Source organism: Trichechus manatus, unplaced genomic scaffold (genome assembly GCF_000243295.1).
Source record: "Trichechus manatus latirostris isolate Lorelei unplaced genomic scaffold, TriManLat1.0 scaffold00008, whole genome shotgun sequence".
NCBI lineage: Eukaryota > Metazoa > Chordata > Mammalia > Sirenia > Trichechidae > Trichechus > Trichechus manatus.
The window spans coordinates 26,134,615-26,147,771 of NW_004443944.1; the positions used below are offsets into that span (position 1 = coordinate 26,134,615).

Consider the following 13,157-nt stretch of genomic DNA (forward strand, 5'->3'; position numbering starts at 1 on the left):
TGCCACAGCTGCTTCTTATTCATAAAAAATATTAGATAAATTCTGATTCATACCGCTAATTTCAATATTTATCAAACCAGTGGTAGAAATGAATTTTTATTGCAAAATAACTATTTCAGGGTCTAAAAAATTTCAACAAACTGGACTTTCAACACTACATAAAGCTGTATGAATCGCAATCTACTGTAAGGGGGAATAATGGATTCTTAATCTGTGCCTCTGAGTGGAATAATGATTTTTAAATGGAAAATTCCACACAGGTGGTGATGAGAAATGAGCTTAGCCAGGTGGATTATTCTAGGAGAAAGTAAGAAAGCAAACCCAGGCTAGAAAACAGCTTTTTCTTAAAGATCCCAAATAAACCAAATGCAGATTGCTTGTGCCCAGATGGTGAACCACTGAGTTTACCTCCATCTTCCTAGTCTGGACACTCACCGTCTCTTGTGTTCTGACCCTTATAGACTACGGTGATCTCCAGGGTGTCATATATGCTTTGTAAGTGTATGCAGCACAATAAGATATAAGAATAGATGCATTTGAATTGTGGCGTTGGCCGAGAATATTGATCATGGACTGCCAGAAAAACAAACAAATCAGTCTTAAAATACAACCAAATGCTCCTTAGAAGCAAGGATGGTAAGACTCTTACTTTGGACACATCATCAGGAAGGACCAATTGCTAGAAAAGACATCATGTTTGATAGAGGGTCAGTGAAAACAAGGGGAACCTTCAATGAGATGGACTGACACATTAACTTCAACAATAGGCTCACACATATCAAAGATCATGAAGATGGTGCAGGAGCAGGCATCGTTTTCTTCTGTTACATAAGGTCACCATGCGTCTGAGCTTACTCAATGGCAGCCAACAACATGCAGCATGATGATGATGTGATTTACCTACCCAACAAATATTATTGGGAACTTAGGATATGCCACTCTTGCATTCCTCTTACACAACAATCATAAGCTTTTAGGACTGGCAGGGAGCCTAGAAATAATTTAGTATCACATTTCATAGAAAACTGAGGCCCACGCAGAGAAGTACCTTGCCCAGGAAGTTCACACAGAGTTAATGGCTCTAATCACAAAAATTAGGCATTTTGACAGATTCATGAACTCTTGGTTAACTCCATCTTCATTTCTGAGGACCTCAATAGAATCACACTGTATACCCTGAAGTGCTAATTAAACCAAAGGAATTATGGACTTACTATTTATAGGTAGAAATGAAGAAATTAACTAGGCCATAAAACCTAGGGACATGCAGGAGATCTTGTCTCCTGAGATTCACATATTACATTCAACCTTCATATTTTAAGACAGAACTTGCATAATGCAGTCTTAACCTTTCTAGTTCTGGACTTGAGCTGCTTAGTTTTGATGGCCACATCTACCGCAGTTTTTTACATCACCGGATAAAACGGGTAATCCCTCCTCTTCTGGCAAACGACACCCTCACCCAGTGGAAAGGTTAATTTGCCTCAAAATGACCTATTTCAAACCTGTTTTTCTATTATTTTAAGAGTTATCACCAACAATACTCAGTCAATGTGCTTTTGTTGAATTTTAAAATGAAGAGAAAGGAACAAGGAAATCCACAAAAATGCTTCTAGGAGACATACTACTTGGGTTTCCAATTATCTTGCATTTTTCTTCTTTTTACTGTTCAGAGTAGCTTTCCCTGTATTTCCAAAACCAGACAGTTCTCAGGAGGCCTAGTGGTGTGAACAAAAGCGCTGAAATCAAGGAACTTCCAAGTTTTAATCTGTCAGAGCCTAGTTGTGTGGTTCTGGAGGAAGTCATTTAACCTCTGTCAGTTTCCCGTTTCTGTACAATGAGGATAAAACTATGGAGGTACCTCTCCTGGGTACTGTGTGGATTGGCTAATTAAAGCTAATTAAACCCGTGGAAAGAACCAGAAAATACTATGTACATGCTAAGTATTTATGGGCCACTAACAGTCACAAAAACTCCTAAAGGACAAGATTTTCTGTGCAGACAGCACAATCTCTATTGGTGATTACTAATCACTCGCTGCTTACAAAGAAAGCCTTGAGTTTTCTGTACTGAGGTAGGGAAAAGAAACATCACACAATGTTGTTCAACAACACCATCTTTATTCAAAAATATATATCTATGAGACATTTCAGAATATACTGCTGCCACCAATAGCAGCCTATACTTCTAAATAAAGTCCTAAATCAATATACAAATTTAAGCTTTAAAAATATTCTTTAAGAAAAAAACAAAACAAAACAAAAACAAAGGAGGATTGAAGACTTTCTGAGGAATATGACCTAAAGGAAAGGTCCCTTGAGGCCTATGGATGCCCTAAGAAGAAAAAAAAAAGCAAGAACAAAACCCACCCTGCCCTCCTCAAATCACCTCAGACATGGAAGGAGAAAGATTCATTTAAATTAAACAACTGAAGTAAGCACACTTTGGGAGGATGTGGAGAGAAGAATTAAGATTTTAAAAACAAAAAGCATTTCATTAAAAAAAAAAAAAAAAAAAGCTAACTTCCTCACAGGAAGTCCACTAGTAGTAACAGGTGTTAAGAGACCAACACATTCACTTACATAATTGCTACAATTTCATTTCTTTCTCTTGCTGTAATAACTATGCACCAGTTGCTGGTCAAAGACTCAGATAAAACATAGCAGTGGACTACATCCATTATAACATTTTCATCTAGCTGATTAGAGCAAACATTTATTATACCCTTTCGGTTGGTTTGCGGCTGGTAAAATTTTGCTTCCTTGGGGAAAGCACAGAGAATGTCCAAGATGGGTCTGTTTAGAAACAAGCTTCTATGTAGGAATAAATCAGCACACCATGTAGGGGTGGGGGAACATGTGCAGAAGTAGCAAAGATTAGAATTTATCTTGCAATTTTAGTAAAACCACCTATTGACCTGTGGCCTCTGGGAGAAAAACTTTAGATTCATTATTTAACAGTGATAGAACAGGCAATGTCAGTAAGCACTTCACCGCTATTCAGCCCTACACAAAGTTAAACTGACTACCTGCTATGACTTTTCATTGTTCTCAACTTTATGGCAGGCACAAGTTATGTCTACTTGTTTAATATGTAAAATTACGTGCCAATGGCTTTGGGGTAATCTTGACAACAGCATCTCAAAATTATGCAGATTCTGAAGCGCCTCTCCACTGAATTCCTTTTTATAGCTTGTGTATTTCAGCTATAATTCCTATCACACTATTGGGGTGAACTGTTTTCTGGCCTTTCCAATTTCAAAAATAAGTCTGCCAAATTAGAATGATTTACAGTTAGCAGGCCTAACCTTTACTAAAAGCAAGATAAAAATCCTAATTACATTATATCGTGATAATGTCAGCTGGCATGATACTGGAATTAAAACCCAAAATTAATATTCCCTCCCCCAGCCTCCCCCAATAACATGTGATACAAAGTCCTCCTCCTCAAATAGGTACAAGGCAAGGACACATGCAGTGGCAGGAACTGGCTGGCAGACTAACATGCACAGAGCATCATATTTGCAGGGGAAAAGCTTCAAGTTTAGTCACCAAACTGTGGACAAATGTCTACACAGTGGAGTAAATGTTAGTGTGTGCTCCCCATGCCCCCTCCAAAAAAAGGGTCAAAGCAACACCCATGCAGAGTCCGGCCCCTCAGCATGCTGGTGTGTAGACTCACCACTGAAGTGCCTTCGCAACCAATAGGGGTCAAAGGAGCGTGTTTTTAGGAACGTCCTCTATGACTCAGTGGGTAGGACCCTTGGTAAGTGCAGCCTGGGAAGGTTTATGAAGGAACTTGAAGCAAATAACTTATTTTTAACTCATGCTTGTGATCCCTGTTACTCCATCCCTGACTTCATGTCCCCAGATCAGCTTTGGATCTTACTGATAAATTCCCTAGTCTGCTTACAAAATAAATGTACCTAACCTTCGACTATGCGTCACTAGTAGAAGTAATGGTAAAGGAGGATCAGACGTTTGGCAAACCCTTGATGGCAAAGCTGCTCAGGAGTTGTGCCTCTGACCTTTGGGGGCAGATGGTAGCCGGGAGAGCCAACGGCACCAGAGAGAGCCCCTCAGTGGAGCCTCTACCTAACGTGAACAAGCCCAGCTCAGAGAGGTGAAGCTGCTTTCATGAGGAAATGCTGTCATGAGGGACAAATATTCTTCTGAAAGCTCCAGAGGTACACATGATTTTTATAACTTCTTGGGTGTAAAAACAGAGCTAAAAATGGAAAACCAACAGGGGCATGAAAACATGAAGTGGGAGAGAGAGTTTGTATTCTTTCCACATGTGAATCGGGAGCGGTCCCACTCGCCACTGTTCTGAATTGTGCTCAACGTGAGAGGCCAGAAAGAGTGTTAGGGCTCTGTGGTTCTTTCTTGAGGCTGGGGGGCCGGGTGGAAGCAGGGACAGAACCAGGGGCTAGACGGTTATTTCCAACCATGACTTGAGCCCTCTTCTTTCTGCTGGTACAGATGGGAATCTGGAGCCACATGGTATCTGTCCTAATCAGTTGAAAACAGGTCACCAGCAGAGGGCAGGGGGGCTAAGCCCCCTGTCACGTTGGGCAGCAGTGAGAGATCTGGCAAGCTCTGAATGTGGGACTTCAGTTCCTTGCGGACCTGGGTTACCCGAGCAAGCTTCTGTTTATATTCCTAAGGAGACAAAGAGAAGATAAGGCAGTTCAATCTGTGTGTGCTGGACGGTATGCCTAAGGAGCCAACAGAGCTACTCTCCTCTCGTTCTCCTCACCAGACCACCCCTTCCCTGTTCAGCTACACTACAATGCTAGGGTTCTCAAACTCTCCAAAGGTAAACCTCTACATCAAAGGAAAGCAGAATGCAACACTGGCAACAGTGAATTAAATGGTATTCAGCTTAGTACTTGGTATCTGGAAGTAAAAACCAGTGACATTTACTATTTGCATTCTCTTTTGTTTCTCATCCGTTTCAAAATGCCTTACAAAATACACATATTTAAGCTTTACATTGAAGGCTCCATTTAGATGTGGCTAGAAAAACCACTACAAAGCCATGCTTTCTATGTTAAAGCTTAGAGATTAACTCAGATTTATCATTTTCAGAAAGTTATATTTACAGTAGAATTAATCCATTATTAAATAAAACTGAATAAGCCTCAAATAAGCAAACAAGCACTACAGAAGCTCAAAAGAGCCTGCTGCCACTATCCGTGCTCCAGGACCTCCTCATTCCATGCCTGGGTAACTACAGCGAGTCCCTGATGAGACCTTCTGATAGTTTCCCCACCCTAACCCCCTGAACATGCTACCAGACTCATCTCCCAAAAGCACAACTTTTTGTCAAGTCCCTCCTTAGAGAAAGTGAAGACCGGCACTGCACGATCTCCACGACCACTCAGAGCTCCAGGTCTTCTAAAATCATCTCCTCTCGAATGTATTTCTCACAGCTCCCCAACTCTTTCTGCAGGGGCCACTCTTTAGGATTCCCCCCTCAAGCCTGGAGGGGCCTCTCTCTTCTCCTGGTCCTGGAAAGCCCTCTCCCCACTCCTGCCTGCCCACTGGGCTCCACCGCTCTAAGGAAATACTTCCTTCTCATTCAGGAGACCGTTCCCCATCTCCCCTGCTACACAGCCCTCCTACGCACTGGATGCGTATCTTAGCCCCTAACAGGCTGCTCTTTTTGCCTTCTCTTCATACATGTCAGACTTCTATGTTCCCTAGAAGATGAATTCCCTGATGACAAGAGCTGAGTATATTCTTTTCTCGGCTCCCAGCAGAAAGAAGACTCTTGGTAAATCCACATGGAATAACCGACCTGGACCATGTAAGCATCTGTGCTTTACAAGCCCCTGTGGGCTTGCCTTTTTTCCTCTAGCTGCCTTACCCCCTAGGTGTTTCTGCAAGGAGAAGGAGGTCCCTGAGGCTGGGCCCCTGCTGATTAAAGCATCTCCTGCAGGATTATAGCAGAAAGCACAGGCCTGGGTTCAGCTCTGGCTCTGCTTCTAACTTGCTGTCAGTGTGGACATGTTCCCTCTCTGCTCTTTAGCCTTCACCTTTCTTATCTGAAAATGGGGGAACTGATCACATCACTAAGGTTTTTCTTCAAGTTCTAGATTCCTCAATGTTGGACACCTTACGCATACTTGGGGAGGTAGAGGGTTTGAGGATAAAAGCTTAAGTACCGCTGGGAAGAGTGAGGAGGCAAGAAATAGGCCAAAATAAGAATACTTAGTTCAAGCTCAAAAGCCCAAGTGAGGAGTGGGAGGAGGGAACAGGGTACATGGACAGGGAGCTCTAATCCCCCACATTACTGCAGGTAACCTGTCTTCCACCTGAAATGAGAGCTGCTCATACAGGCCACCAATTGAACCCTCATCCAGGAGACAGGAGTAGAAAGTAAGGTCTCCTAGTGTTCCACTTCTGTCCTTAGATTTTTCACAACTAAAATTAAGCAATGATTTATGTAAATTGTTAATAACCCCTTCCCCCTCCCCATCAGACTGATAAACTCCAGGAGGCAGGGATCAGGCCCATCTGCATCACCCCAGCATCCACCATGCTCAGCAGAGCCCAGTAAACACATTTGCCCAGTGAATGAACAATATCTAAAACAACATTATGCATAAGTAAACCATGTTAAGTAATGTTCCTAGAACCTAGACTTTGGTCAACAGTCACCTTTCAGTCTATTAGTTTTCAAATCTAAGGACGTGAAATGTCAGGGTTTCCTGTCCCTTCCCCTTAAAACCCATTTTCTTCTTTGGCTGTACATGTTCAAGGGAAATAATATAAAGCATAAAAACCAATTCTCTATGCCTGGATGTGAATTCACTTAATAAACTTCTGAATGCTAAGTACAAAGAGGATAAAATAGTTACTGGTTACCCCCTGCTGCCCCCGCCCAAATACTCTGACCAAACATGACAAAAGAAAGCCACCTCAACTTGGAGCCATCCATCCATGGCAGCCACAGAGCACTTCAGCTGAAGTAGCTCCTCCAGAACAGTTTGAAAATCACCGTCTCTAGCGAGCAGAGCTGTGATCAAAATCCTTGGCTCCTCATTCTCGTGGGTGTTCTTCAGACTAACTAGCAAATCTACCCATGGTTAAAAGGGAAGGCAGTTGATCAGAGTTCAAAGAACTCTCTCCTAGGCAATCTTAAAAAAAAAAAAAATCCCATGTGTTGCTGTTTGGAGGAGTGTGTAGACTGATACTAGATTCTAGACATCACCAAAGAAACTGCACTTCAATAAAAGGAAATATGTTCCACACTGAAGCCCTCTCCTCAGGCCACTCTGAAAGCTGAAGGATCCTGCTCACATTTCTTCATGCCACTGGATACACTTTTCAGAGGGATTTCTATCTTAAAAGCGGTACATGAGCTAGGAGGAAGGCATCACTACAGAAAAGGTGAGGTGAGAGTGGGACAGTCATTGAAAAGAATTAAAACCTGTTTAGCCTGATAAACAGAACAAAAAAAGACCCAGGGCCAAAAGGTTTAAACACATCAGTAAGGGTGACTGCATATATACTTTGAATATCCAAATACAGGTAGAGATTGCCTTTAAAACTGCTTAACTGGGATGGTTGAATGACCTAGCTTAACGCCCCGAGGAGGCAGGCAGATCAGAATTCACTGCAAACTCTGATCAGGCCAAAGTGAAGCTATAATAATTTTACAGTCCCCTAAATAGGCTCAGTAGTACTGACTCTATGACCCCCTCCCACTCTCTCTCTTCTTTGAATAGATTCAGGCTTTCCAAATAAAGTCACCTATAAATGTTGCCATGGACCAACAAAAACATTAAGAGTGAATCCAAACAAAACTATCCCTAAATACAACTCCAGCTTTCACTTGCCTCCTATTTCTCCTCCTCCCTCAGGCAGGTCACGGTGCTCCTCCCTCACTAGTTGCCTTTCCAGGCTACCTTCTTTGGTTCTATAAAGGCAGGGGTGAAAGACCTCAGGAAAAATCAAAATCTTTTATCTCAACCTATCAGCCTGCCTTCAGTCAAAAGTGTGGTACACAAGCTCTGCTGTTACTAGGTTCCAAATCGTGCCCTCCCAAGAAATCCAGGCCTCATCTCAATCCCACTAAAACCAACTTCAATGTGACGAGACTCATTCAAACTCTTTAGACTCATGCAAGTGTGCTGCAGCCAGCAATTCTTCAGTATACCAAGTATCACTCAGGTGGAGAAATGGTGTGGCAAAGTGGCCATGCGTCCCATGTTCAAAATACCTCACACTTGTGCGTAATTCAGGACCGAGCCTTTAATCTAGCACTCATGCGACCCTGCCTGGCACAGGAATTGAGAGACCAAGACCCGCACCATCAGCACGACAACAACGGTGCTGCAGTACGTCTGCTCCTCAGTCTTCTCTCCCTACCCGTGATTCTCAGGACAGTTTACATGGCTCTTCCCTGCACTCCACTCCCAGACATTCACCCTTCCTCCTCCAACTTACTCCACTACCAATCATAAACAAGGGAAGACAAGGCACACCTGAATCCTTGCTGCTTTTTCCTTCCTGCTTATGTATAACTTATACTGGGGCAGTCGTAGAGGTGACGGGTTAGGCTGAATCCTGCATTTGGCTGCAAGCACCTAACCCTGCCTCACCCCTGAGGGGCCATGGGAGCCAGGAAATACCAAGAGTCACATCAGACTTGCTGCTACCTTCTGTTTCAGGATCCTCTGAGGAGGGGACGTGGAGAGGTGGCAGGCACCTGTGATAAACTGTCTGGATTTATCTGACTGCCAAGAAATGTTTAAAATGTAGAGTAAGGCCCAAGGTATAGCTCTGATAATGTCAAGGATTTATACTCCTGGCAACGCTCTGGAATCTCACCTCACAGACTCCCCAAACTTGCAGGAGAAAATGTGTCTACCATTCCTCTGCTTCCTGTGGATCCAGTTCACACAGAGCGAACACAGACCATCATGGGCACCAAGATAATTCGCTGAAGGGAGCAGGGCTTACACATTCTTTGCCTTTTTTGGTTAGAGCAGTGAGCCAGACCTGACATACTACAGATGAGCTCTGGGATAAGAGGGTTGGAAATGACAGGGGCTGACATTGCAATGATCTTTCTACAGGAATTTCATTTTCAAAACAAAATTATAAGCATTACCTCTAGCAACTCATGTAAGAAATACTGATCAAAATATAAACATTATCAAATCTGTTTTCTTCCCTGCTAGGAAGTATTTACATAAGAAAAAACTATGTTAGGAAAAAAACACCACAGGCAGGGGCTTGACTTGATGAGACAATACTTTCAGTATCAAGACTCATGTTTTCCTCTATCTTGCCCTGTTGTACTATACGACATATGGTATATAAAAACCACCCGCTGCTCGCTACCCCAATTAAGAGTCATAAAAGGTTATTATGCACAAAGCAGTTTTATGAAGGGCCCTGTTCTAAAGGTGACCTGCCAAACTGAATTTAAGTCGAAGAACTGCTTAACTGCATGATGCTTGAGGGACCCAAGCAGAAAGGGGAAGCTGATCCTCAGTTCAACATTATTTTGTATAACCACGCCCACCCAGCCCTGCTTCGTCAAGCCACGTGGCTTACTCCTCTCCACTAAGGCCCACAGGACCTACACTTAGAAATCATAGGCTTGAGGGAGGTGGGGTCAAGATGGCAGAGTACCCAGACACTTCCAATAGTCCTTCCTACAACAAAGACCCGAAAAAACAAGAGAATTGATTATATATGACAATCTAGGAGCCCGGAACATCAAAGGCAAAGTTGAGGAATCGGACTGAGTGGCAGGGGGAGGGAGAGAAAGTTCGGAAGCAGTGAGGAGTTGCGAGACCTGACCTGGCAGAAGCCAGTGCCCTTCAGGCTGGATCAGCTCACGTGCATGGTGAAGCAAGCAGTGGCGCTCCGGAGGCAACTTCCACATCGAGAGAGATAAAGCAGCCGAGGGTCTACTCAGGCATCCAGAACCAGTGAAAAGCAGCGCCCCATCAGCAAAAGATAAGTATTTGCGTCTGACCTACCGCATAGATCAAAAAACAACCCCTTCGGGAAAAACCTCTCTTCCATTTACCTGCTCCTCCCTGCTCTGCACCAGGTCCCAGGCCTGCTTCAGCGACTGTTGAGTCCCCTGGATGGAGTCCCCTGGATTGGAAGTAGGACCCATCACACACCCTGAGCCATTCTCCCAGCCTTGGAGAGGGAACAAATTAACAAATAGGGAAAAAATAATCTGCTGGCTCCCCTAAGCCAAGAACTCAGGGTAGGCATAGCTCCTATGCCTAAGCACAGGCATAAGGTGTCCACGGACCTTGAATGCCTTTCAGCCCTACACAGACCTGTGTGGGCCCATTTCAACAGTGTAGGCCCTTATTACCACAGTACAACAGGGGATATACCTGAAGTCTAACTTCAACTGTTTCAGCTATATGGCAAAAGGGCAGGTTCGTGACATCTGACACTGCTCTGCCCATTAAGCACCGTCCTCACCTACCCACATAAGGGGCCTGAGGACTGGTGGCTCCACCCACGCCACCTAGCCACCACGACAGGAGTCAAAGAATAAGTGGTGCCTCCCAGTCCTTACAGCCAACAGCACTGGGTGCTCATAGTCCCGCTGCAAAACACATCCACTTATGCGCTCTAGGGAACACGCTTTCCTCCCAGAGACTCAGCGGCAGCCATCAGCCCCCTGCCTTGCTCAGCGCATGATCCACTACTGCAGCCAGATACTTGTGCCTACACAAAACACCCATGCCTGTCTAGGACTGTAGGTGACAGCCTGCACCACACACTTGGTGACCGACTACCTGGACACCTGAGCTGAATTCATACAAGAAAAGTAAACAGACTCCTGGGCTCACATACCTAGTAATAGCTCTAACCACTTGGTGACAGGACATTAGAGCCTGAAAGGTGTCAATTATCAAACTAGCTCACATGAGCAGCCTATTTGGGCATATCAAAAGAAAAGAAGCTAGGACACAGTAAGCAAACACAAAATAAATAAATAAATAACTTACTCATGACTCGAAGACAACAGTCAATATCAAATCACATAAAGAGGCAGACCATTACAGTTTCAGCAAGCTCCCAAAATAAAGAATCAAGAAATTTTCCATAGCAACAGAATTTCTTGGAATTACTAGAGGTAGAATACAATAATTGTACTGAATGTAAATGGACTAAACGCACCAATAGAGAGTGGCAGAATGGATAAAAAAACACAATCTGTCTATATGCTGCCTACAAGAGACACACCTTAGACTTCAAGACACAAACTAAAACTCAAAGGATGGAAAAAAATACATCAAGCAAACAATACAAAAAAGAGCAGGAGTGGCAATACTAATCTCTGACAAAACAGACTTTAAAGTAAAATCCACCACAAAGAATAAGGAAGGACACTATATAATGATTAAAAGATCAAGACACCAGGAAGACATAACTATAATAAATATTTATGCATCCAATGACAGGGCTCCAAAATACATAAAACAAACTCTAATAGCATTGAAAAGACAGACACAACAGCTCCACAATAATTGTAGGAGACTTCAACACACCACTTTCGGTGAAGGACAGAACATCCAGAAAGAAGCCCAATAAAGACATGGAGGATCTAAACGCCACAATCAACCAACTTGATCTCATGGACATATACCGAACACTCCACCCAAAAGCAGCCAAGTATACTTTCTTTTCCAATGCACATGGAACATTCTCTAGAATAGACCACATATGAGGCCATACAGCAAGGCTTAACAGAATCCAAAGCATGGAAATACTACAAAGCATCTTTTCTGACCATAAAGCCATAAAAGTAGAAATCAATAACAGAAAAAGCAAGGAAAAAATAATCAACCATACGGAACTGAACAACATCTTCTTCAAAAACTACCAGGACATATAAGAAATTAAGGATGGAATACAGAAATTCATAGAATAAAATGAGAATGAAAACACATCCTACCAGAACCTTTGGCACACAGCAAAAGCAGTGCTCAGAGGTCAGGTTATAGTAATAAATGCACACATCCAAAAAGAAGAAAGGGCCAAAATCAAAACATTAACCCTACACCTCAAATCCTAGAAAGAGAGTAGCAAGAGAAGCCCTTGGGCACCATAAGAAAGGAAATAATAAGAATTAGAGCAGAACTAAATGAAATAGAGAATAGAAAAACAATTAAAAGAGTTAACAAGACCAAAAGCTGGTTTTTTGAAAAGATCAACAAAATCCATAAACCACTGGCCAAATTGACAAAAGAAAAACAGGAGAGGAAGCAAATAATAAGAAATGAGATGGGTGATAGCACAACAGACCCAACTGAAATTAAAAGAGTCCTAACAGAATACTATGAAAAACTGTACTCTAACAAACTTGAAAACCTAGAGGAAATGGACAAATTTCTAGAAACTCACTACCTACCTAAACTAACACAAACAGAGGTAAAACAACTATATAAACCTGTAACAAAAGAAGAGACTGAAAAGGTAATTAAAAAATTCCCAACAAAAAAAAAACCCTGGCCCTGACGGTTTCACTGGAGAATTCTACCAAACTTTCAGAGAAGAGTTAACACCATTACTACTAAAGGTATTTCACAGCACAGAAAAGAATGGAATACTCCCAAACTCATTCTATGAAGCCAGCATAATCCTGATACAGAAATCACATAAAGACACCACAAAAGAAGAAAATTACAGACCAATATCCCTTGTGAACATTGAGGCAAAAATCCTCAACAAAATTCTAGCCAATAGAATTCAACAACATACCAAAAAAATAATTCACCATGATCAAGTGGGATTCATACCAGGTATGCAGGGATGCTTCAACATTAGAAAAACAATCAATGTAATCCATCACAGAAATACAACAAAAGACAAGAACCACATGATCTTATCAATCGATGCAGAAAAGGCATCTGACAAAGTCCAACACCCATTCACGATAAAAACTCTCAGCAAGATAGAAATAGAAGGGAAATCCCTCAACATAATTAAGGGAATTTATACAAAGCCCACAGCCAACATCATCCTAAATGGAGAGTCTTGGAAAGCATTCCCCTTGAGAATGGGAAGCAGACAAAGATGCCCTTTATCACCACTCTTATTCAACATTGTGCTGTCGGTCCTAGCCAGAGCAATTAGGCTAGAAAAAGAAATAAAGGGCAT

At 42.5% G+C, this 13,157-nt stretch overlaps 1 protein-coding gene across 1 annotated transcript in view; it reads right to left on the reverse strand.

The window, feature by feature from the left end:
- Positions 1 to 400: 400 nt before the first annotated feature.
- The window catches only part of RPRD1B (regulation of nuclear pre-mRNA domain containing 1B), a 65,159-nt gene continuing 52,402 nt past the window's right edge, over positions 401 to 13,157 (reverse strand). The window contains exon 7 of the mRNA XM_004370352.2: positions 401 to 4,661. Within this exon, the coding sequence (XP_004370409.1) occupies positions 4,512 to 4,661 (150 nt within the window). The 3' untranslated portion in view covers positions 401 to 4,511. The remainder of the gene's footprint in view (positions 4,662 to 13,157) is intronic.